At 34.6% G+C, this 25,656-nt stretch overlaps 4 protein-coding genes across 5 annotated transcripts; 3 read left to right on the top strand and 1 right to left on the bottom strand.

The window, feature by feature from the left end:
• Window positions 1-1,241: 1,241 nt before the first annotated feature.
• LOC141706612 (NAD-dependent protein deacetylase SRT1) lies at window positions 1,242-9,285 on the top strand. Its single transcript, XM_074509384.1, has 14 exons — window positions 1,242-1,418; window positions 2,407-2,436; window positions 2,519-2,611; window positions 2,814-2,933; window positions 3,418-3,518; window positions 3,689-3,797; window positions 4,361-4,440; window positions 4,833-4,911; window positions 5,155-5,208; window positions 6,141-6,231; window positions 6,976-7,058; window positions 7,255-7,322; window positions 8,148-8,250; window positions 8,606-9,285. Exons 1-14 carry the CDS (start codon window positions 1,320-1,322, stop codon window positions 8,942-8,944), a joined length of 1,449 nt encoding a protein of 482 aa, XP_074365485.1. The 5' UTR covers window positions 1,242-1,319; the 3' UTR covers window positions 8,945-9,285.
• Window positions 9,286-9,958: 673 nt separating this feature from the next.
• LOC141706610 (disease resistance protein RPM1) lies at window positions 9,959-13,094 on the top strand. The gene has a single exon (XM_074509383.1). The coding sequence runs from the start codon at window positions 10,056-10,058 to the stop codon at window positions 12,768-12,770; it is 2,715 nt and encodes a 904-aa protein (XP_074365484.1). The 5' UTR covers window positions 9,959-10,055; the 3' UTR covers window positions 12,771-13,094.
• A 1,091-nt stretch (window positions 13,095-14,185) lies between these two features.
• Window positions 14,186-20,438, top strand: LOC141706609 (acetyl-CoA acetyltransferase 2). 2 transcript variants are annotated; one of them, XM_074509382.1, is made up of 15 exons: window positions 14,186-14,430; window positions 14,939-14,988; window positions 15,782-15,880; window positions 15,989-16,162; window positions 16,278-16,383; window positions 17,140-17,278; window positions 17,606-17,683; window positions 17,762-17,827; window positions 18,239-18,324; window positions 18,741-18,840; window positions 18,950-19,060; window positions 19,164-19,205; window positions 19,444-19,530; window positions 19,604-19,706; window positions 20,212-20,438. In XM_074509382.1, the coding sequence occupies exons 2-14, from the start codon at window positions 14,958-14,960 to the stop codon at window positions 19,691-19,693; spliced, it is 1,209 nt and encodes a 402-aa protein (XP_074365483.1). In that variant the 5' UTR covers window positions 14,186-14,430; window positions 14,939-14,957; the 3' UTR covers window positions 19,694-19,706; window positions 20,212-20,438. The 2 variants fall into 2 exon arrangements, with proteins under 2 accessions (XP_074365483.1, XP_074365482.1); XM_074509381.1 differs by lacking the exon at window positions 20,212-20,438 and having other exon boundaries at window positions 19,604-20,162.
• Window positions 20,439-21,291: 853 nt separating this feature from the next.
• On the bottom strand, window positions 21,292-25,240 carry LOC141706608 (transmembrane emp24 domain-containing protein p24beta2). The gene is made up of 5 exons (XM_074509380.1): window positions 25,084-25,240; window positions 24,786-24,984; window positions 22,869-23,055; window positions 22,648-22,755; window positions 21,292-21,622 (listed from the first exon to the last, which is right to left on the bottom strand). Exons 2-5 carry the CDS (start codon window positions 24,981-24,983, stop codon window positions 21,489-21,491), a joined length of 627 nt encoding a protein of 208 aa, XP_074365481.1. The 5' UTR covers window position 24,984; window positions 25,084-25,240; the 3' UTR covers window positions 21,292-21,488.
• Between the last annotated feature and the right edge of the window lie 416 nt (window positions 25,241-25,656).

The raw sequence follows: 25,656 nt of genomic DNA, 5'->3' as shown, positions 1-25,656 counted from the left end.
TTATTATCTTTTGTACGTCTGTTCATGTAATGATTAACCTCAAAAGCGATGAGTGCATTGTCCATAAGTTGCTTTCCTTCAATAAACACACTTTAATTATTCGCTATAATCGAATTTAAGCACCCATTTTAACTTTTTCGACATAACCTTGGATAAAATTCTAACAAATACATTGCACAGTGATATTGGTGTAAGTTCCCTAGTATTGTGCGAATTTTTTACTTTGGTTATCAGACATACAAATGATTCGTCACCCCTTCTGGAAACTCTCATGTTTGCATAAATTCACGACGGAAATTAACCTCGTACTTTTACTCGACATCCCAAAACGCTTGATAAAATGTTAGGTTTAGGCCGTCTGGGATGCATAAAAAACCGTTTGTTTCATTTATTCAGTAGTGACTTCATTTATTAAATTCGAATTTTGCACCTTCGAAACCTATTTCAATTGTTCGCAATCAAGTAACTTACTATTTGTCGTTTTTGTTGTAAACTGTAAATAATTGTGCAAATTAATCTTCAATCACATTTTGAATTTCATTTGTCATTGTCATTCTTTATTCTTTTCCCCAAATTCGCTTTTCTTCGTGTTGATGCATATTGATGAAAGAAACGTGTATTCTGGTCATCCTCGCAAAGATAAAATTGTTTGGCTTATTGCTTTTGATATTATACTTTTTATTTTTCTAATAAATTTAAATATTGTCAACATTCCTTATTGTACTCATTTATGATGTCATATTATTAGAAAAAAATGATAATAACTTATTATACAATAAACAAAAATCCAAATCGATGTTTCGGTTACATTTTTCAATTTTTTAAATCATATATATATGGTTCCGATTTTATTCAATAATCGATCAAATAACCCACACAAATGTTCTTGTTCTTGTTCTTCCAGAGTAATAAGCAAGATTTTCAATATAATTTATACCATACAAAAACAAATGGATTTTCAATTATACATAGGGCGAACTACATTTTTACGAGTTCGGTAGATTTTAATTAGCAAGAAATTGATAGAAAATTCGGCCTATATTAAAATAATGCCAACTCGAATCTAAATCATTTATCCAATATCAATACCAGCAAAAAAAGACTCTTATCCTAAAAACAATTCAAATTCCCTTTTTCTAAAAAAGGAAACGAATACCAAAGGTCATAACTCAGAAGGTGGAAAATAAAAAACTTACAGCAGTTACTTCCAAATACAAATATAAAAAAAAAAAACTCATCATATTTACCATACTTGTTTTTGGGGGTTTTAGCTTTAAGATCATTCAAACAAGCTTGAGCATTTTGATCGAAGAAGAAGAATGTCTCTAGGTTATGCTCAGAAGCTCTCTTACAAAGAAGATGTTGGCTCTGTTGGAATGCCCGAGTTTTTTGACCCGAACAAATTGCTCCAACAGAAGGTCCTCTCTCTCTCTCTCTCTCTCTCTCTCTCTCTCCCTCTCCCTCTCTCTCTCCCTCCCTCTCTCTCTCTCGCTCCCTCCTTTCATCTCTCTCTCCCTCCTTTCATCTCTCTCTCTCTCTCTCTCTCTCTCTCCCTCTCTCCTTTCATCTCTCTCTCTCTCTCTCTCTCTCTCTCTCTCTCTCTCTCTCTCCTCTTTCATCTCTCTCTCTCCCTCTCTCCCCCCCTCATTTCATGTTATTGTGGTTTTCTGATGTATGCTTTGTGATATAAAGTGAGCACAAAACTAATTATATATTATATTATATCATGTGCCTATGTATGTTTTCAATATAATTTTTATGTGAAATTAATTTTTAGGGTTTTATTAGTGACGTGTTTGGCTGTCGAGTAACTGATGTTTGTTAGAGTTTAGAAATGTTGATTTGGATTTTAGTTGGGGTTTCAAATTGTTTTAGTTGCGGAATCAGGGAGGGTGAGGTAAGGTTTTAGTTTCGAGTGTGTCGGAGGCCTTGTTCCGTAATTGCTATGCATGTTGGTTGATCAGTGTGTGTTTTTATGGATTTTGGTCTGAAAGCATTATAGCATAGTATGCTCCCTTCGTTTGTAAGGAATAGAACTGAAATTTGTGAAAAATCGCGAATGAGGATGATGTAAGGGGAGTAAGTAGGAAAGTGAGAGGGAAATAAGCCTTTGTTCTCACATTGGCGAGGTATTAAAAATGAAAAAACAAGAATATATACCTACAAAATAGTGATAATTAGATTAGATTCATTTTTAATAATTCAACCAAATGGGGGCATTTGTATATTTGTTTTTAAGTGCTGATGCTTTGTTTACTATTAAGAACCCTTGTTTATAGTTTTTTTTTAAAATTTTTAAATTTTAATTGTGTACCTATTATCTCTTATTTGTCATTTTGTCGGACTGTTGTTTTGGACTGTTGTTTTAAGCGCTCTAAATGCTGCTGATGTCATTGTTTTTTGCAGATTGAAAAACTTGCACGGATGATAGAGAAGGTTGACTTGCAAAAGCTATCTGTCAATTTTCATGAGTTTTACTAGTTTTACAGTCTTTAAACTTGTATGACTTCGTTTGCAGAGTAAGCACTTGGTGGCATTTACAGGTGCAGGAATATCAACTTCTTGTGGCATACCTGATTTTCGTGGCCCTAAAGGAGTTTGGACACTTCAAGTATGTGTCATGATTTCCTTTGTTAATCTCACTCTGTTTTTTTTAATGGGTGGAACAAATAAGGCTAAAGTTTTGCCTCCGCTGTTGCTTCAAACACATCCTGTGCCTTCCTTCAACCTGAACCAAGAATAATACAACTAAGATTTCAGTTAATGTCCACAATGTTACTTATTTGGTTTAATTATTATTTCTTATGTTGCAGCATGAAGGGAAAGGTGTGCCTCAAGCTTCATTGCCATTTGATCGAGCAATGCCAAGTATTACTCATATGGCTTTGGTTGCACTGGAAAAAGCTGGTATCCTAAAGTTTGTCATCAGCCAGGCAAGACTTATTGTTGTAATCATTCTTTTAATAATAATAACAATAATAATAATAATAATAGTGTGATATCAGAAATAATACTAATAATTTTCATAATAGGAACCTATTATACAAATATTTCATTCTAAAATAAGTGAAGTTTGTAGATCAAGAGTAAAGATTAAGAATGCTTTGCAGCATAATTGCAAAACTTTATCAAATCCCTTGCAGCATATTTGCAAATTTCAACTACACTATAACACATTGCCACCTCTAAAATGAAACCAATATGAACACAAAAACTAAATAAATCTACAAATATTCTTTTTGGTTAATTTTTTTTGTTCTGCCCTCTGACATTAACCTGCTGTAAATAGTCATCACTCTGGTGCATTGTTTTAAGGTTGACCTGGGTTTTCTTTTCCTCCTTTTTTCCTCATCACTGTTTTTTGTTGTTAACAAACACATTTAATCTATTCTTACCCTTCATGCTTATGTCATCTAGAATGTCGATAGTTTGCATCTTCGATCAGGAATTCCCAGGGAAAAACTTTCAGAGTTGCACGGGAACTCATTCAGGGAAGTTTGCCCTTCATGTGGAGCAGAGTAAGAACTAATTCTGTGTGTCTTTGTTTATTATCAATTTTAAGTCCCCAAAATATGTTTGTCCATGTTATCTTTGAACTATGCCCCCAGGAACTTTGACCTTGAAAACTCAAGTCCTTTGCATGAGAAGCCTTTTAATGTTTTTCGAACTACATTTATTTTGTGGTAAGGTATGTGCGGGATTTTGAGGTGGAGACTATTGGGTTGAAGGAGACACCAAGACGTTGTTCTACCAATAATTGTAGGTCAAGACTAAGGGATTCTGTTCTTGATTGGGAGGTATTAATTTTTTATTTATTTTAAGTTTACCTAAATAACATTCATTTTATGGCATGTGACTGGCTATGATATGAGATTGAATTGTTTTTCTCTGTGACTATGTTTGTGTAATAGTTATGAGTTGTAACTTGTTATAGTATTAAGAAGCACATGACATAGAGTATTCTGTTGGAAGAGTATACATCATGTCCAAACAATGAGCTATCTCAAAGTGATGAAGACCAAGAAGGCATTGGACCCAACCAGATAGGAGTTTGAACATGGGAAAACAGTTTTCAACTATCTACAGTAGACATTTCCTATCATGGACACTGTATGATGTTTTCAATCAATCTAAAATAGACATTTCTCATGACAGTAAACTTGTGTGCAACCTTAATCTCTTCACCCTAGCCTGCCAGGCCTTTTGCTTTTCTAGTTTTATTATTGTGCGTTATTTGAATTTTGAGGAGCAAATGATATTATTTGAGTTGTTTTTTTTGTATTTTTTTTGTTTATTCAAGCTTAGCTGTTTGTGTTTCTAAAACCCTCCGTACCTCTCTTTATTAACATCTTGTTTTTAGGATGAGTTACCTCGAAAAGAAATGAATTTGGCGGAAAAGCATTGCCAGATGGCTGATGTTGTGTTATGCTTAGGGACCAGGTTAGTATCAGAGTGCGAGTTGCGTGGTTATTCTTTAAATTAAGTGTCCTCGTCTATGATGTATATCTGATATACAACTAAGTTATGCAATATATCTTTTTACTTTTAACCCAAGGCCACATAGGTTGTATAAGAACATAATTCCTTAACATAACAGCAGTAGTACCAGCCAAATCTGAAGTATCTAGTACATCAAATTGCAGGATTCTGGATTAAATATTGTAATTAGCATCTAGTGGCTTTGAATGACTATAATGTAGGACCTCACGGTCACGTTTATGAAGTTAATTTTAAGATTGCTATTTCTAGTTGTAATTTAATCGTGTAGGCCCTTCTACCAAAGTGCATTCTCAACTCCAGAATGGTAACCTTCTATAAGCTATACCTTGCAGTTTGCAAATAACTCCAGCATGCAACCTTCCATTAAAGTCTGTCCGTGGTGGGGGAGAAATTGTAATCGTCAACCTTCAGGTACCAAACACTCATACAGACATAAAGATGTATGTACTATCAAAAAAAGGATTGGCAACAGTCCCTATAAATAAGAAAAAGATTCTCCCATGAATGCAATAGGGAGAAAAGGGAAATGGATGTTGAACCTGCTTAGGGTTAACATGAATATTTCTTAGTGCTAATGCATAAATTAGGTCTTAGGTATTCTTTTACTTTAAAGGAGATTATGGATAGACATACACTTGTGTTTTGTCTTTGCAGCAAACTCCAAAAGATAAGAAGGCCAAATTGGTGATTCATGGTCTTGTTGACAAGGTACGGTACAGTTTAAAATGTGGTGTAGATGACATGATTAGATGCTGTTTGTGCATAATATTAAAGTAATTATAGATTAGAACTATGTCACGGGATTATATATGTAAGACAAATCCAGCGCTATGATCATCATTCTTGATTAAAAACAAATGACTGAATCAGGTTTGCACATATAGTTACGTAACTGAATATAAGCTAGTATGACATTATCCCTCCTCCCCATTTCTCTCCTTCCGCAATTTATCTTTTCTCATCATATCTCAGTTTTTTATTTTTATGAATAATTTTTTTGACAAGTCGTTTTCATGAATATTATTTATTAAAGTACTTATCAATTTTATTTTATGTCTACCTGATTTTTTTCTCTATCTATCTACACAATTATCTTTAGATAATGTCATAAATCATAATGGTTGATATTGTCAATATCTTGCTAAATCTTTTCTACTTCTTTCCATCCACTAGTTATTCTCACTCACTTTCCTGTGTTAATTCTCTCTACTTTTTTTTTCATTTGTTTACCCATTCGTAATATTGCATAATATACATCAATTAAATTTATATTTTTTTAATTAATTAATAATTTTTTTATTAACTCTTAGATATTTGTGTAAGATTAATTTAGTTACATAAATAATTGTAATTAAAATTTGTAAAATGAAAATATTTAAGTGACATATATATAACACTTTATTTAATTATATTTTGTAAGTATATATGACTTTGTTTTGACAAATATTTTGAATATTTATAATTAAACTAACATATTACTTTTTAAATATAACACATATTAAATATCCGGGCATCAGCCCGGGAACTAATCTAGTGTAAGACTAATCCAGCACTATGATCATCATTCTTGATTAAAAACAAATGACTGTATCAGGTCTTTGCACATATAGTTATGTTAGTGATTGACTGGGTACTGGCAGGTAATTCTGGGGGTAATGCAGATTCTTAGTATGCGGATTCCTCCATATGTTCGAATTGATCTCTTCCAAATTATTTATGGCTGCAATACAGGTATGTTTACCTGAAGAACATATTGGTGGCTATATGCCCAGTATTCATAACAGTAAAAAGTCTATGTTTGACGAACTCTGTACCTTTTTCTGCTTAAATAACCAATGTTTGCATGTATGGTAAATGTAAACCACCATTAGTGTTAATGTTCGCTTCACACCGAATATGCTATTCGTCAAGGATCGTCCATTCGTACTCAGAGGAGATCTTATTTACTTTGGAGTGCAATGTCATATTTCGAAGTATTATTTGATAAGATTATGCTAGTATATGGCAGTAATCGTATTTCAAGCTAAAAGGCATTGGTATAGACTAGTGTTTAGTGATTGCTTGGTTCAATGAATGTTACTGGAATGTTACTGGCAATAATGAAAGTGGTATTGATATTTATATTTTCCACATAAGCGTTAGTTATCTCTGTTTCTGGGAAGGATTTTTGCTTCAGTTCTGTACTCAAACTATCATTTTCTCTTTTCAGCCAAAAAATATTGTATTGCAGACTGCATTATTGTAGCCAGTAGTTTGATAGTGGAAACTGTTTCGTAGTACTAGTATTTGCTGGTCTTGTCACCATTAGTTCATCTCAGTGGCTCCATGATTCTCGCAGAGACTGCAACTTTGAGTTGAACTACTGTGTTCTCTACTTGTTTTATGACTCGTTAATATAGTTTTCTTCCAGTTGCGTGTATCAAACCCGATATCTGGATTTTTTGCTGGCTAATGAAATTAATTCATGACTGGCAGGGAGTAAATATGCAAGATGGTCGATTAAAGTCTGTAGCGTGCATGGAGAAAGTGCCCCTTTGCCGTTTATTAAATCAGTTGAGGTATGAAGTATAATTTGTTGTATAAATGTTGAACTGTCAATTTATTAGTGGCTTATATATATACATGTATATATATGTATGTAAATATGTATGTGTGTGTGTGTGTGTGAGTGAATGTATATATTTTTGTGTTTATCCTTGCATTGTGGCACCTTTTGTTAGATATATATTCTTGCTCACTGAATTTGATATTTAGGTTTCGTTCCCTGAGAGACCAGAACTGAAAGCAGCCTTACTACAGCAGCAACCATTTTCACTGAAAAGGTAAAGTTTATTTTAATTTTTTAGCCAGGGTTGTTGTGGGCGACATAGTACTAAAGAGTTGGGATAGGGATGTTTAATTTTTCTTGATGCTTGCTTGATTCACCGTGATCTTTTTGTATCTGGTTATGTCACCAAAACTAAGCCTGCTAGTGGGCATGGTCACTTTGGTTTGTTCAAGTGGACAGGAATGGTCCTACTCTTCTACCTCTTTAGAATAGCCTACAACCAATCTTTGATTTGGAACTGTTTTGAAAAGTTAAAGCTAAAACATAATGGGAATGATGATATTTGTTATAAATTAACTTTTGTAGTTATCTTCGATGCACAGTTGTTTTTTTAATGAATATCTTCCTATAAATCTTTTTCGGACTATTAAATAATTAACTGGTTTGTTTTTTCTTGCAATGGGTGGTGTAAAAGCCTTGAAGCTTCAGCAAATTTGTGGAACTGTTTAGGAGACATTAGGTTTTTTCTAAAAAAAATAAATAATAGAATTGTTCTCTTAGTAAAGTTAAATACAGATTAAGAACCCAATTTAATATAGTATCTAGGTTCTTCATTTATTTCCTAATTTTTATACACACACACACACACACATGCATACATACATATTGAGTGTTCGCATGCGTGTGCCTAGATAAAGATTCTGGAGCCTTAAATTTATAGGCATAAATCAATTGCTTTACTGTCCTAGTGAGATGCCTGCCCCTGCAAATAAGTGCATTGAACAGGCGACAATTGGTTGCATAAGCATCTATTTTTTAAAGTCTGCGGTTAAGAATCTGCTGCCCTAAAGTCTGTCCCTATTTCCTTTCCATTTTACAGGGAACTGATCAGAACAAGACCAGTTAAAGTGGTACTGAAGCTTAACTTTAGTGATGGATGTGCTTGTCGTTTCACCTCTATCGAGTTACCTGTAGATTTTCAGGTAAGGATTTCGGCGACTGTTTTACCTCTATAACCCTTTCATTTATCTTTTTGAGGGGGAGTTGAGGTACCAAGCTGTCAGTATTTGATGAGCATGAAACTTCAAACGCAAGGACCCATTTTGCTCTATATTACTAAATGTGATTACTGATTGACTAACCCATTCAGAGCACGTGCATTGTGATTTGCTGAGACCAGATGGACTATTTTTTCAATGATAATGAATTTGTATTGCAGTTGTCCTTTTATACATGATGAAATTAAAGACCCTTATCTAATTACCTTCGTGTTTATAAATTTTCTGCCTGAATCACGCTGTTCCAAGCTACAAGTTGTTATGGAATTATGCTTTGCAGGCCAGCGCAGACTACATTAGTCGAGAAAGGAATGTTGTGTTTCAGAATCTTAGAGACACAGCCATTGAGTCTGAGTGCTGCGGTCATTTTTCAGTTGTTGAGAAGAAGATGCTTTCTGCCCCTGCCCCTACCGCTAAAAGGGAAAGCATGACTTACGCTATTGCCACAAATATTATTGAGTATGCTGGTGTTCCTCTCAGTAATCGCCTATCCAAGTTCAATCCCAAGGGAAAACGTGGGAGTAGAAAAGTGAAGTTATTGGGTGATGGCAACGTGGTGAAGAAGCACGAAGACGTAATTTCTGCTGAAACGCCTATGAAGAGAGTAAGAGCCTATTAATTCGTGCTTTATGGTGTATAGGTGTTCTGCAGATTTTACCACGGGAAGGAAATATGTTTTTGGATCTTGGCACTGCAGTTATAGATTACATGTAAAGAATTCCGTTAGCTATCAAGTTTAGATGAGGACACATGGTTACGATTTCCCACCTTTTTTTGTGCAGATTGAAGTTATGAGGTGAAAGTTTCAAATGAGGTTAAGTTAAAATATATGTCAATGGTTGTTATCCTCCAAATCATTGTATAGATATGGTTCTTGCTTGTGTTCATGAATAGATAGTTTCTGAAAGTGTAGCATATATGAGTTCTCAACCATGATAATCAATTTATACTTGCCGTTGATATGAGTTCCAAACCAATCCAACTCCCTGATTTGTTTTACTATAATAAAAAAAAAGTTTACCAAAACACCATAATGCTGAGAGAGGGTCAAATTACCACCTAAAATTTGTATTTTGAAGATTATCAACTGGTATATGACATCAAAAATCACTGTACCTTGTGCCTAGATGTGCATTTGAGAGCGAATTTTGATTAAATTTGAGGACAGAAACTTTCTTACAATTGCAACGAATTGTATTTTCCGGACATCCCAACTAGTACCACGTCGACTGTCTTACATTTGCGGTGAATTGTATTTTCCCAACATCCCCACCATTACCATGCCGGACCGGACATCCCAACTAGTACCACGTCGACCGTCTTACATTTGCGGTGAATTATATTTTCCCAACATCCCAACCATTACCATGCCGGACCGTCTCAGGACCACGTAACATGTAAATCGGATTTATTGAGCGATAAAACCACACTGGTGGCTGAGTCTATGACTGCCTTCATACAAGCATAGAAACAAAGTTACAAATACCCCTTGTAGTAAAAACCTCTAACTTTAGAAAACAAAGGCCTCTCAGAAGTCTTCCAGAAGTCTACCCTGACTTTGTCAAACATGATATTAAAAATGGAACTCACACACCTACTATCAAATTTGAACCTTGAATAAGACTAATCAAGTCACTTGTTCTTGCTGAGAACCTTCCTCTTTGGTTAGTTTCTAACTTAGAAGTCTATGCAGTGGAGATTGGTAGGGAATTACAGACTGAAACAAAAGAATGGCTGATGGTGCTGTTCAGTTTTTACTTGATAAACTAACTACAATTCTGTATCAGCAGGCCTCACTGTTAGGAGATGCTCATAATGAAATCGTCGAAATCAAACTTGAGCTAGAAAGCATGAAATCCTTCTTAGAAGATGCAGAGAGGAGAAAGCATAGGAGTGAACTGGTGGAAACTTGGGTGAGGCAGGTACGAGAAGTTGCAAGTGAAGTTGAGGATGTGATTGATGAGTTCATGCATTATAAAGATACGCGGAAGGATAGGAAGGGCTTCAAGCATTTTGTTCAGGATGTTATTGACAGTCCAAAGCACATGAGCTCGAGGCATCAGATATCTTCCAAGCTGAAAAAGATCAAAGCAGAAGTCTGTGAGGTTTCTGATAGGAGTAAGCGTTATGCATTTGACAAGTCAGTTGATGAAGGGAGACGCAGACATCCTCCTGATGACTGGTGGCAGCATCATGGGGAGTCTTCAATCTTTGATGGCGGTGATGAGATAGTGGGGATGGAAGAAGATAAAACTAAACTGTTAGCATGGCTGGAGGATGCTAATCCACGACGCACTGTTATTTCAATCGTTGGCATGGGAGGTTTAGGGAAGACAACTCTAGTTACAAGAATCTATAATGAGCAGGTAACTCGAGACTTTGATTGTTGGGTGTGGATATCAGTTTCAAGAACAGATGAATTTGAAATTGATGAGCTGCTGAGAAGCATGATCAAAGAATTCTTGGGAAAGAAAGTGATGGTACCAAGCAACTTGGGCTCAATGGACTACAGGCACCTTGTGGAAATGCTCATTGATATTTTGCACCTTAACAGGTACTTTGTTGTTTTAGATGATGTCTGGAGCATAGATCTGTGGAGTAGAATAAGAGGTGCATTTCCTGATAATGGCCGCGGAAGCAGAATTCTTTTTACTACAAGGAACGAGAATGTGGCAAAATCTGTTGGACCTGGAAGTCATGTCCATCGCATTGAGCCTCTGAAAGAGGATGATGCCTGGTCTCTTTTCTGTAGGAAGGCTTTTTGGAGTAGTCCTGACAGAAATTGTCCCTCGGAGCTTGAATCATCAGCTCGCTTCATTTTGAAAAAGTGTGAAGGGTTGCCTCTGGCAATAGGGGCAATTGGGGGCCTAATGTGTTCACGGAACAAACTGGCAGTGGAATGGAAGAAAGTCTGTGATAGCCTTAATTGGCAGTTAAGCAACAATCCCATGCTTGAACGAGTGAAGGGCATCTTGTTGTTGAGTTTTAATGATCTGCCATACAACCTAAAACATTGTTTCTTGTACTGCTGTGTTTTTCGTGATGGTTACCCAATCAAGAGAAAGAAGCTGATACGACTTTGGGTAGCAGAGGGGTTTGTTTTAGAACAAAAAGGAATGACAATGGAAGAGGTTGCAGAGGACTATCTTACAGAACTTATTTATCGAAGCATGATCCATGTCACAGAGACTAATGATGTTGGGAGGGTAAAAACATTCAGATTGCACGATGTTATGAGGGAATTAGCTATGACAACTTCTCAAAAAGAGAATCTATGCGCAGAGTATGATGGCAGGGACTCGAGGCTTGAAGAAAAAATTCAGCGCTTATCAGTCTACCACAGAGGTGAAAACATCCAATTAAGTAAAAATACATCTTATCACCTTCGCTCTCTCTTTGTTTTCCCAACTGATGCCTGCTCTTCATTCTCTTTAAGTGCGATGTCATCAAGATTCAGATTACTAAGGGTGCTTGACTTACAGGGAGTCAATATTGAGACAGTACCAGGTACATTGGTTAACTTATTCAATTTGAGGTATTTAAACTTGCGAGAAACAAAGGTTAAGGAGCTTCCTAAGTCAATGGAAGCGCTTAGAAACTTGCAAACCTTGGATTTAAGAGACACTGGTGTCAAAAAGCTACCCAAGGATATACCAAATATGCAAAAACTTTGTCATCTGTTTTTGGGCTGCAACATGAATTACAATTTGGATAGTTCAGGTTCTTGTCATGGACTCCCTGTACCAGCAGGGATAGGAAGAATACGAGATTTACAAACTCTGACATGCGTTGAAGCAAATGAACAGCTAATCCAACAACTAAGCAATTTAACAGACCTCCGGAGGTTGGATATTACAAAGTTGAGGCCAGTTTCTGGGGAAAAACTGTGCACTTCAATCCAGAAGATGACAAACCTCTGTCGTCTAAGTGTTGTAGCAAGTGAAGATCAAGAACTCGTGTTGGATAACTTAACCATACCACCACTATTCCTCCAAAAGTTAACTTTGATAGGAGGGCTGAAGAGGCTGCCTCCATGGCTTGAGTTACTAGATAGCCTAACTCATCTTCACTTGGTCTCTTCTCATATCAAAGATGATCTGCTCTCTTCTCTACAAAAGCTGCCTGCACTCGTGTTCCTTGAGCTTAACAAAGCACATGAAGGTAATGTATTATGTTTTAAGAAACACGGGTTTCCTAAACTTGTCAAACTGAAGTTGAGGGAGCTTCTAGCCTTGGAAAGTGTGAGACTCGAGGAGGGCACATTGCGATGCATAAAGGAGTTACATCTAATACATTGTCCAGAACTAAAGGTGTTACCACAAGGCATTGAAAACCTGACCAGCCTTCAAAGCTTAAAGTTGGAGGCAATGCCTGATGAAATCGTACAAAGACTTGAAACTGATTTTGCTGAGAAGCATAGTTCAAAGGCGCGGTTCATAAGTTGAATAATCCACTTATTCTAGGTAGATTAACAAACTAGATTAGAATGTACATGCAAATCAGATTGGTTTGAGTGAAATTATGAATCATTAGGCCTTACGCTGCTACACTCGTACGGCTGTAGACGTTTCAGAAAGTTCCGATTTTCAAATCTGATTCCAGGCAAGAACATTCCCTGTGTTAATGCATTGCACAGTTTCAGCAGATAGCAGGCTTTGTGAAGCACCTTGAAGCAGGAGATGTGAAACTCCTTAGTCTGTACTTAAGGTAAATTTTAGCAGTTCTGTTAAATAACAATCTATGCCTCTGGCCCTCTGCACTTGTTTTTTTACTGAAACAATGCTTATGATAATCATTAACAGTATTGTCAAGTCCTTCTGATATGTGCACCATTTACAAGTATGCACTATCAACTTTAATAAGCTATTAGCCTCCTGTATCCTTGTCCTTTCGGGACGGGATTTAGTAAGGAACACGAGGGACTTTAATATAAGAACGTGTTTCCTCCAAAATTTAACAATACCAGAGTGTCTTTTCAAAATTTACTCGATTTCCTTCTAAAACAAAGTTTGTAGATTTAAAAATTTGACAATTTTCAATATACAGATTCAGCAGAGAGGTAGATGAGACAAGCTTGGAAATTTTAAAAATGGACAGAAAAGTACAAATTTGGTTAGGAGTTTGGATCAAGAATTTAATCTGCAATCTGTAAGTAGAACAACCCCAACCAACTAACCAGCCCATTTATTTACGGATTATTATCGTTTTTGAGAGAGTGTTGGACTCACATTTTAACATGAATAGAAAGTATAGTTCTTTAATTTTTTTTACAAACATTTCTTTTTCTGAATAAAAATTTAAACATTCTGTTGTTATTCAGAAAATGAAAACTTAAATAAAAATTATAGAAATATAGTTTCTATTCATCTTAAAGTGTGTGCCGGACACTCTTTCAGAAACGATAATAATTGGAAGGGAAAAAAGGAATAATAGATTATAATTATATAATTTACAATAAAAACAATATCAAGAATATTCAAGGGATAAACAAATTTCATCGCCATCTCTATACAATATACCCTTTTCTGTTGTTAAAAGTGTAACAACAATATTATAAATTCCAATTTATTCTTTCCTTTGTCATTTTCACGACATTTGAATCGAATATCCATTATAACCGATCGTCATTTTTCGATTGATATCGCAATTTAACAACGTAAATTTAATCGATATAAATAAAATAAAATAACTCATTACATCAACTAATTTAAAATTTAAATATTATCCTACTATTTTGTATCAGTATATTTTTTTTGTAATTAATCATACTAAACCGAACCAAAATCGAACCGAATGATCATCCAATATCGAACCAAAATCGAACTGAAACCGAACTACAATAAACTTAGTAGAACGCATCTTAGTTTGAAACATAGCCGCCACCTACTTCGTTACGTAGTACTTAAAACTCTCTCTCTGTTTTCTCACTGCTTGCTCACCATCTCCATATCTATCCCCTATTATATATCGAGATCGAGAGAGAGAGACTAATAAACACAATCACTTTGCTTATCGTTTGATCACATTCAAGGGGAGAGAGAGAGAGAGAGGAGAGAGAGAGACTAATAAACACAATCACATTGCTTATCGTTTGATCACATTCAAGTAATTCTTCTCATTCTCTTTAATCATTTTATATGATTACATAATATTTTATGAAACTTTGTTTTCTTGATTGATCTTGACATCTTGTTATGTTACTTTGTTCATTGAAATGAGATTGATCATTAGTGATCTATTAGTTTGTGATATACTAAAGCTTCTATAAATTATTAGCTTGGGACAGGAGAGTTATATTCATTTATCGAGATTATTCATTTATCGAAATTTGTAATGCAGTGTATCTGTTATGTTGTGATTTAATTTTTTGAGGTTATACTGTATATACTGATCTATATACTAAAAGTATCTGTAAATAATAGCTTCGGAACATTAGAGTGATATTAATTTATCGAGATTATTAATTTATCGAAGTTAATAATGCACCGTATCTGATGTTGGGATTTAATTTATTGAGGTTTATACTGTATTTGTTATTTAATCTAGCAATTTTTTTAGTTTTAGGATGACATTGTGAATTTGTGATTCTTATATGGTTTTGTTGATAATACAGGTAAAATTTGATCTATAATATGGCTGCTGCTGATACCATCAAACCTAGAGGTGATTTTATTTTACTTCTCCGTGTGTTTAGTTTACGGATCGATATTATTTTTATTGGTTGTTTTTCTTTGTGTTTTGACAATTTTATGTATGTGATTAGCTTGTTTAAAAATATTGATGGATGAAGTTTTCAAGAAGTCGTAAAAGAATAAATTGAACCAGTGTATAGTTAAACCTCTATAAATTAATGGTAGTAGGATTTGATTAAGATTGAAACTACATTGTGTCTAGTCTCTATTATGCCTACATTGTCTCTAATCTCTATTATGCCGGGACCAAGAAAAAATATTAATTTATCAAGGTTATTGTTTTGAAATTGGAGTTGCTGTTATAGTTGTAAAAATGAGAAAATACGTTAATTATCAGAGATCATATCTGGAACACAATTTCCTTAATGGTATAAAATTATATGAAATTACGAGTAAAAATGCTACTCCAGGTTGGTATAGATGAATATGCACTTGTGCATCACTTGTTATAGAAAAGAAAAAGAAGTGGAATAAGGCGAAAATGATCAGCCTGTGAAGGAACTTAATTTAGTTATCTATTTTTACTAGAATTTTTTTGCTAATGGCTTGTATCAGTTCATTGTTGAATTTTGATTCTAAAAGAAAAAATGACAAATAAATATTTCAATTCATGAAAATGAAATGCATTAGCAACACTGCTAGCTGTTATGTATATTGGGAGTGAAAATGTGATTTAAACTTCATTTAAATATTCCCATTTAACTGATTGATTCTTCAGATCTTAAAGTCATTACTTCACCTAACATATTTTCTTAGCTGTGCAGATGTTTGTATTGTTGGTGTTGCACGTACACCAATGGGTGGATTTCTGGGAACCCTTTCATCTTTATCAGCCACCAAACTTGGAAGCATAGCCATTCAAAGTAATTTTAAACAAGTTCCCTTTCTAAAATTAATAAGTGACCCACTTTACTTTGCAGCATTGTTCTAACTAATTGTATCTTCAAACCTCTTTAAATGTTTACTTTTAGGCGCCCTTAATAGAGCAAACGTTGATCCAGCACTTGTACAGGAGGTTTTCTTTGGAAATGTTCTTAGTGCAAATTTGGGTCAGGCTCCTGCTAGGCAAGCAGCATTAGGAGCAGGTTTACCTCACACAGTAGTATGTACCACCGTGAACAAAGTTTGTGCATCAGGGATGAAAGGTGAGTGCGTCATGTATAGAAACAAATTATTCCGTCTTTCGTTCTTTTTCATGAATCAGACTTTTTCTTTCTATGTTTTATAAAACTAAAACATAGTATCATTTGGTGTTTGCAGCAACAATGCTTGCTGCGCAGAGTATCCAGTTGGGTATTAATGATATAGTTGTTGCCGGTGGCATGGAAAGTATGTCTAATGTCCCAAAATACATAGCAGAAGCAAGGTCTGCATCGTTAATTACTTCAATAATATAAACTGCACTTTGCATCTGTACTTATGATTGTTTATTAATTGTTTTTAATCGATGGTAAGTTATACAAATTAACAAGGATTTGTTCAAACGAGTCACCAAATTTTTTTTCCTAGATATTGTTGTTTGACCATTATTTGTAACTTGATATAAAGGATATTCATGGTTAGGCCCTGGTAATTAGTTGTATGACAAAGTGGCATGTGCAAACTTGTCTAGCTGTTGGGGATTCCATCTCAGTTCAGCTATGTACCCTTTGAAAGAGGAAAATTTTCTTCAAGAAAATTACACTTCACAAATGATTTCTATGTCTGTTAGGAATGTTGATCTCTCTCTGCAACAGTATTGCGTGTTAACATTGAATTCTACCCAAGTAGGTTGTCTGGGTGTTTGATATCACTCTAACTAGTTGAAATTCATATGTAAATATCTCATTTCTCAATTGGGGTAAAAGATCAAAAGTTCAAATTTGTTATTGGCCACTGATCACTTGTTTGTATTGTACCTGAAAGTACTACCCTTGTAAATATATTATGTTAATTTTTTGATAAAATGCTTCCAGGTTCAGTCATTTGTTACCTATCTTATGTAGAACTCTTAACATTATGTTGACAGTGTAATAAGTGCCCTAGCTTTTTGTGTTTCCGTTTAGGCGGATATACATTTAAGTTTAATGAAAAATGCTCAATGCTTGGATGTGCTGACATTAGAATCTAAAATTACTCGCAGGAAAGGATCGCGGTTTGGACATGATTCTCTTGTTGATGGAATGCTTAAAGATGGGCTGTGGGATGTGTATAATGATTTCGCCATGGGGTCTGCTGCTGAAATATGTGCTGAGAAACATGGAGTATCACGAGAGGATCAGGTAGTTCTACAAACAGCACCTGCAAATATGTTTTTCATAAGAAACCAAATATTTATCCAATTTATCTACCATCAGCATGTGTCAAATAATATACAACTTTTTGTCTATATTAGTCATTAAATGAATACATTTATGATCCTCCATATTCTTTAGTGAAATTTGGCTTGTATTACAATATTTACTGGCTCACTATTCTTCTGTCTTCATTCTGTTCTATAAAAAGCTTTTATTTGTTGAAGTACACTGATTGTTTGGACTCTAAGAGACAGTTGCAGAACTTTTACCATGGGGTCGCTATTGATAAACTCTTTTGGCTAATATATGCAGGATAATTTTGCCATTCAAAGCTTTGAGCGTGGTATTGCTGCTCAAAATGAGGGTGCTTTTACATGGGAAATAGCACCGGTATGTGTTTGTGTTAAATATTGGAGACTTTTAATTTTCTGTTTCACCACTACATATCATACTATCATGAAATTTCAGGTTGAAGTTCCTGGGGGAAGAGGAAAGCCATCAACAGTTATTGACAAGGACGAAGGTCTAGGAAAGGTGAAACATTGGAAAGACATGTGATTATTTGATTGCTGTATGCATGTTCAGATCTTCCCTTTTATTTTGGTTCTGTAGGATAAATTTGAAACTGGAATGGGTGTTACAGTTATAAAAAAATGAGAAAATCCTTTTTTACCTAATATCATATTTGGCACACAATTTTCCTTTAATGGTATATAATTATATAATATTACGAGTAAAAATGCTACTCCAGGTTGGTATAGATGAATATTCAATTGGGCATCACTTGTTATAGAATAGAAAGAAAAAGAACCGGAATATATGATTCTATTGCATGCCTTTGTTTGGGATCATTCTTCTGATCCAAGAACTTTCTCGTTATAATATCTATCTGTTAAATCCTAATTTTAGATTTATTTATAGATATTTGTTCATGTGTTTATATAGTTCGATGCTTCAAAGTTGAAAAAGCTCCGACCAAGTTTCAAGGAGAATGGTGGTACCGTTACTGCAGGAAATGCTTCTAGTATAAGGTTAATCATTTGTTGCATATTCTACTATAACACCATATATTCTTGTTTCTCTTATCATTAGCAGATAATCATTATTTAAGTTTAGTTCCCCTAATAAACAAGACCACACGGTAAATTAGTACGGCCAACTTTAAATTCTAATTGTTTTACTTGACATCTCCAAAACTTAAATACCAACGTGTTTGTTACATTACATGTAAATGTTTACTTTATATTTCAATTATTTAATAGCAATGTTAGTTTGTGATAAAAGGATACCACCATTTCAACTGAAAAAAGTAATCTACTACTGTTGCATTTTTAAAGCAAGAAACATATTGATCTTGATCTTATACCAATTCCAGCGGAAATTAGCAATAAACTTTGTATTGAAACTTTCCAAGATATATATTAAAAGAGAATTGCTTTATTATCAGTGATGGTGGTGCTGCATTAGTCCTGGTCAGTGGAGAGATGGCGGTTAAGCTTGGGCTCCAAGTGATTGCGAAGATTTCAGGTTATGGTGATGCTGCTCAGGTACTTGCTGATTTATTATAAAGTTGCTGATTCTATGTCCACTGTATAAGACGCATTACAGACAGTATTGAATTACCGTTGTACTTAAAGTATGCTATGCATTCTGCAGACTCCAGAGTTATTTACGACTTCTCCAGCTCTTGCTATACCAAAAGCTATTGCTAATGCCGGCATAGAGGCTTCCCAAGTTGATTATTATGAAATCAATGAAGCCTTTGCAGTAAGCTTTAGAACAGAGTTCACTTGACATAACTAGTGGCTCAGGCCGGCCTTCGTTTTCTAGTACTATTTTCTTACTTCAAATTTTCATATGGTGCCTGCAGGTTGTGGCTCTTGCTAACCAGAAATTGCTTGGCCTTAATCCAGTGAGTTCCGTTGACCTAATATTCTCTCTGCGTTCCTTCTTTGGGCGTTTTTTCTTACGCACTTATTTGTTCTCTTTCATGAACGAACCTACAGTCTTGCATATGTCTTGCTAAAGAAAATTATATAGATAAAAACTAATTTGTGAGCTGCCTGTGATTTCTAAATTTCTTTTTGCCAAGGACAGGTGTGACATGTCTGGGTATCCTCCTGTATGTAATATCCTTGTTTTGCTTGCAGGAGAAGGTCAACATACATGGTGGAGCTGTATCTCTAGGACATCCTCTAGGTTGCAGTGGCGCTCGTATCTTGGTTACTTTGTTGGGGGTATGCTTGAATAAGTCTGACTAATATCTATGAGTTCCATTTTAGTATCTCTAACCTATGTGAACCGTTGCAGGTCCTTAAAAAGAAAAATGCAAAATACGGAGTTGGTGGTGTGTGCAATGGCGGAGGGGGTGCATCTGCTCTCGTTCTAGAGCTTGTCTAAATTTCATTACCAGGCAAGTATTATGAGTAAATGGAAAGATATGGCCCATGCTCTGTACTGCTGATTCAAAAGACTATAGGCACATCATGCACATTTAAGTTGCAGTGCTTCTTCAGCTTTCTCTTTCAAAAAAACTAACAGCATGGAACAGAAATTGCATCAGTATTAACCGGATATATGGTATTGTAGGTCATAACTTGTACTCTGAGCCCATAATTGCAAATCAGTATTGTCTTTCAAAAAAAATTGTTAGGAAAGTCAGAACCATACCCTGGCACGAGAGTACGTTTCTAGTCATGTGCAGAACGCTACTCGTTCTGGTTTATCGTTTATGCAGAACACACATCTCTGCTACTACTTTATTTGGAGGTGACTGATTATGCAGCAGTCACTTTGATGTTTTCTAGCTGGTCCCTTTTACGGGAATCTTCTTGACAGTTTTTATCAGATATCTAAATCGTTTGGATCAGTGCGATGAATCTGGCACTTCTTGTACTGATAGTTATCTTCTGCTGCAGGTGGCTTAATTATGCCGAAGAGTTGAGCTTAGATAACCTTCCATATGGTGTGCTAAATCGTCCGTCGCTCAAATTCGCTGCTTTACAAAACTGCGATTTCTTTCTTACCAGTAACCGGACAGTGTATCATAGTTTTTTTCAAGAACAATAGTATAGATCCTCTGTTCTTTCTCACTCAGTGTTGCCAAGTTTCAAGAACAATAGTATAGATCCTTTGTTTTTTCTCACTCAGTGTTGCCAAGTTTGTTTCGCTGACTATAAAAATTTACAAACGTTTAAAATATCACATGTCTTCGTAATCGTGCTCCCGAGTTTTTAAAAATAGCGAAAACAATGTTATTGAATGCAAATTTGATTAATTTTCACTCCAAAAATGGAATAAAAATACTTTACCTCATAACAACTTACTTTCGTCTCATTTAAAAACTCAGGAGTACGGCCTTAAATATCAGAGGTCTTGATGCTCTTTGCCCAAAAGTTTTAAGGACGTTTCATTATTTTAATAGATTGGAATATTAGGGTTGTAATTTGGGCTGAGCGAGCCGATTTTTGAGCCGAGATTAATCGAGTCGATCCGAGCCGGCTCGTTTAGTTAAACGAGTCTAAACCTCTGTCCGAACTCGACTCGTTTAATTTTGCACTTAATCGAGCCTAAACCTCTACCCGAACTCGGCTCGTTTAATTTCACGAGTCGAGCCGAGCCGGCTCGAGTAATTAAACGAGCCGGACCCTCTGCCCGAACTCGGCTCGTTTAAACGAGCCGAGTCAAGCCCACTTAAACGAGTTCGATCCGGGCGAGCTCTCGCCGAACTCGAATTACAGCCTTAGATTGGAAGCTATTAAAATACAATCTACTTCAGTATATGACTATCAGGCACAAACACTGCCTATAATTGAATTGTAAATGACATTCAGCACTTGATTATTCCACCAGACAAACTTGTTATGTTTTTAATTATAAATATGAAATGAACTGATATGCACAACATAAAACAAAAATATGCTGATTAACAAAATAATATTTGCTCATTTTAAATTTCATTAAAAAAAACTAAATTACTGATTATTCAAGTACAAAAATTATAAATGCAAGATAAATATATAATTATTAATGACACTTGGAACTTAAAAAGTGGGATGGCCCGTCTTCAGGAGCTGTACATGTCCTTCATCTCAACTAATACATATCAGCTGTGAATCTATTAAGAAAAAGGGGCCATAAGCAGAGCATTCCGGTTTGCATTGTTACAACTCTAATATCTCAAATGAGCCGATATTTAAACTCTGGATGTTCCAAGTTTTCGCTCGAAGAGGCGCTGCAGGAGGTAGACCTGTAGGACACTAGCACCAATGAGTGCTGCAGATTCGAATAATGCCTTGTGAATGGCTCTCCTACTCAGTCCTTCATTCACTGAAATCAGAGGCAAAGACCAATATCATTATGAATAAAGCTATGATCCTACTAATAATTTTATTCTGTTCTGAAGAAGAAAAATTAACACTTCACTGAAACCAAAGCTAAAAGAATGGATATCATGGTTAAAGAAGTTCTAACCTACTAATAATAATGTTACATAAGAAAAAGAAAATTTAACATTTCACTCAAATTTCTTCCTTGGTTACCGTATAGTAGTTATGTCAGGAGCAACGCTTGGCAATATAACATTTCACTCAAATTAACATTTTACTGAAACCAAAGCAAAAGAACGGATATCATGGTTAATGAAGTTATGACCTAAACCTAATACTTATAAAATGTTTCAGTAAAATGTTAATTAATTATAATGTTACAGTAAAATTGACATTGTACTGAAACCAAACCTAAAGAACATGCATCATGATTAATGAAGTTATGACCTACTAATACTGTTTAATAAGAAAAGAACAATTGTTAATTTTACTGAAACCAGAGCTAAAGAACGAATATCATGGTTAATGAAGTTATGACCTACTAATAATAATGTTTCATAAGAAAAAAAAAATTAACATTTCACTCAAAGTTCTTCCTTGGTTGCTGTAGTGTTGTTATGTCAGGAGCAATGTTTGGCAGTATATGATAACCACATGAAGCTATTATCATTGTCATCGTTGGAAAATGGAAACAGTAAATCCATGACTTGCCAAAAAAAATTATAACCAAGGTAACAAAATAATTCAACTTAAATGATTGTTGTATTATTAGATTTGACTAAATTCTAATGAAACTTTATGCAAGACTACTGATATTAGTAACAGTTAGGGAGACAGAAAGTCATAAGGTCACTAAAAGATATTAACTCAGAATAATACAGTTTTCTATGTTAAGTGAATAAATTCTAAATTTGTTTGTAGATAACACAGAAGTGATCCAAATTTTAGCAATGCTTATATCAATCAGTAGGGCGCAGTGATGATAGAGAAATAAATCAAAAGAAACTCATTTTTTCTGTATTGTACCTATAGCCTGGCGGTCAGTTTGAGCCTCTAACCAATGCTGCTCAAATTGGATGTTGTACAGTGCTTCCTCTAACTTTGAAATATGTTCCAGCAAGGGATTGAAATGCTCTGCCAACATTTAGGTAAAGCTATTAGAATATAAGCAGAAAAATATAAGAAATAGCAGAAGAAGGGAATCCATAGAACACATAGCCGTTCGAAAAAGTGATAGTTTAGTTTACCATCCTTTGCGTGTTGATCATAGTATGCAAAATGACCAACATGCACATCAAAATCTATGGTTTCATGGTAAGGAGATTTGTTTGTAAAGCAGAAGCGATATACGCCTCTCTTTTGAGCCATGAACTCGTACTTCTCAGTTGTCTTGTCACGGAAATCATGTATCTGGTCACCAGTAGGCCCTTTAATCTACAATCAAAACAAAAGAGACTTACAAAATAAATAAGCAATTTAGTCTGGATTTGAGCATGACTATTGATGCTATTGGTACTCAAAATACAATGCTTCTCTGGAAGTATGCGCATTAGAGGTTATATCACAATAAATCTAAAACTCCTCGAGCATTAAGCTCTATACCTACCGAACCTCGAGCATTAAGCTCTATACCAACTGAAATAAAATGATAACTGGGCGAACATCCAAAGCTGAATGGGAATTTCTAGGATGAAATATAATCCATTTGACAAAGTGTTTAAACCTTTTTCATTGGAATTTTACACATAGTTGTTCAAAGAAGTATACCTTACTTTCCTTTTTCTATTAACAAAGTTCTCTTTTATAATAATCTAGCAGTTGTACTTCTTTTAGTAGATGTAGACAGTACCAGCTCCATTTGATATATTTAGAAAGATGATCTATATTGTTTAGTGTGCGGAATATTTGTGTACTCGCAATCAATTTTTACAAAAAATAAACTATAAAAACAGCAATGACACATATTATTGTTGCTGGATAAGCATTGTGCAAATATTGTATAGATAATGTATCTGCGAAGAAGAACTTTACTGTTAATGAAAATTAGGCCCTGCAGGTGAGTTCCATATAGGGGCAACAAAAGACTAAATTAAAGAATCACTTCCATAATAGTTGGTTAAAAAGGAAAATCAAGAACTTCCACAAATGTAAAGTTTTTTTTTAACATATCCCATATCTTTCAAACAAATTCTCTCTCAAACCAGAGCCTTCACGAAACAACCTATTAACTTCTAGGCGTCTAGCTACATCTCACCCTCCTCCTACCACTTACCACTATAAAAACATAAACTACAAAAACAGCAATGATACATATTATTGTTGCTGGATAAGCATTGTGCAGATATGGTATATATAATGTATCTGCGAACATGAATTTTACCATTAATGAATCTTAGGCCTTGCGGGTGAGTTTCATATTAGGGGAAACAAATGACTAAGTTAAAGAATTACATCCATAATAGTTGGCTATAAAGTATCGAACTTCTTCTTTCACCAAACCAAAACCTGATTATATATACATGCCACTAGGCATTACTGTAAATAAAAATGCACAAGAAGTTACCAGATGCATCAAAAAGCACGAGTCTTTAATCAATAACTATGAGGGAGATAATCATTACGTAGAATATTGATTAAAATGAAGCAATGTATTCAGAATCCAAAGGGTTGGCAGCACAAAGTTTGCATCTTTAACAAGACTATTCTGAAAAATACACAAAACTTGCACCTAAATGACCAAATCATGTTGTACCAGGGTTTCCTAGTCTACAGAAAATGTACTAAACATAAATCATCAACTCCCGCCCAATTAAATCTCCGAACTCTATCAAAAAATGCAATCTTTAAAAAAAATAATCAACAACTTCCATAAATTTTAAGTTTTTTTAACAGATCCCATATCTTTCATCAAATTCTCTCTAAAACCGGAGTCTTTACTTAAACAACCTATTAACTTCTAGGCGTCTAGCTACATCTCACCCTCCCCATACCATTGAAATACACCGGAATTTACTCAATTTATCCCGAACCATCAACAATTCATCTAACAAACATTCCAAACAACTTCCACAAAACACATAAAACTCAAAAAAAAAACAATCTTTAAACCAAATAATCCAAAACAAAAACACCAAAACATCGAAAAACACGAAAGGAGGCATTACCACAAGATCAACACCCTGATCACCATAACTCCAAGGAGCATCACTCTTAATAACAACAAAAGAAAGATGAACATTATCACCTTCATACTCAACTTTATGAGAGAAACACTCTTCTCTATCAATCACAAATCTTATCCCACCTACTTGTTGCACTAAAATTACCAAAAAGCCCATCATGGCCATCATTAATTTTGTCATCCTACACAAAACAAACAAGAACAAGATTGAATTAGATTTATAGAGACAAGAAGTGTTTGATAAAGAAAAGACACAAGTGAAGAGATCTGAATAAAAGTACCTTGGATTGTTGGACAAGATCTAGATGGGGGGTTGATTAATTGATGGATTTACGGTAGATTTGTAAGAGTTTGAGGTTGCGGACAACGTTGTCGTCTTTGTCTTCGCCAACTCTCTTCCTCAATGTTTTGTTTGCCTTTTTTAGTTGGTTTATTATTGAAGGATAGTAATACTCTTGTATAATTTTATGATGAAATTGATAAATTTAATTTAATTTTAGCTCATGTAAAATTTACCAAAACAATATAATATTGATATGATTATAATATAGAAAATTATCAAAAATATTAATTATTTTTTAAAAAAATTGCGATTTTGTTATCTTCGGCAAATATTTGTATTTTTTTAAAGTTGTTTAAGAAAATATGTTGTTCTTTTTTTCTTTTTTTTTGCCAGGAAATATAAAAATTACTATATAACTGGCGATGCATTGTCTTTAGTAATATATATTAAATTATAATATCGATATGTTTTGGCGGGATTCGAACATTATACATCTTAAATAATAATTTTTAAAATTATATTTCACGTTTTTTTATCAATCCCATCTGAATTGAGTGACCACTATGAATTG

This window comes from Apium graveolens, chromosome 2 (genome assembly GCF_009905375.1).
Source record: "Apium graveolens cultivar Ventura chromosome 2, ASM990537v1, whole genome shotgun sequence".
Lineage (NCBI taxonomy): Eukaryota > Viridiplantae > Streptophyta > Magnoliopsida > Apiales > Apiaceae > Apium > Apium graveolens.
This window is presented reverse-complemented; position numbering and strand designations above follow the sequence as displayed.

Bases quoted from the DNA above. Each gene is read 5' to 3' on its own strand.
- LOC141706612 (XM_074509384.1), top strand. From the start codon at position 1,320: ATGTCTCTAGGTTATGCTCAGAAGCTCTCTTACAAAGAAGATGTTGGC. The intron at 2,437-2,518 runs GTTGACTTGCAA...CTTCGTTTGCAG, and splicing joins TTGCACGGATGATAGAGAAG to AGTAAGCACTTGGTGGCATT. The intron at 6,232-6,975 runs GTATGTTTACCT...CATGACTGGCAG, and splicing joins TATTTATGGCTGCAATACAG to GGAGTAAATATGCAAGATGG.
- LOC141706610 (XM_074509383.1), top strand. From the start codon at position 10,056: ATGGCTGATGGTGCTGTTCAGTTTTTACTTGATAAACTAACTACAATT.
- LOC141706609 (XM_074509382.1), top strand. From the start codon at position 14,958: ATGGCTGCTGCTGATACCATCAAACCTAGAG. The intron at 17,279-17,605 runs GTAGTTCTACAA...TAATATATGCAG, and splicing joins GAGTATCACGAGAGGATCAG to GATAATTTTGCCATTCAAAG. The intron at 19,531-19,603 runs GTATGCTTGAAT...GAACCGTTGCAG, and splicing joins TCTTGGTTACTTTGTTGGGG to GTCCTTAAAAAGAAAAATGC.
- LOC141706608 (XM_074509380.1), bottom strand. From the start codon at position 24,983: ATGACAAAATTAATGATGGCCATGATGGGCTTTTTGGTAATTTTAGTG. The intron at 23,056-24,785 runs GTAATGCCTCCT...TTTTGATTGTAG, and splicing joins ATCAGGGTGTTGATCTTGTG to ATTAAAGGGCCTACTGGTGA. The intron at 22,756-22,868 runs GTAAACTAAACT...AAATGTTGGCAG, and splicing joins TGATCAACACGCAAAGGATG to AGCATTTCAATCCCTTGCTG.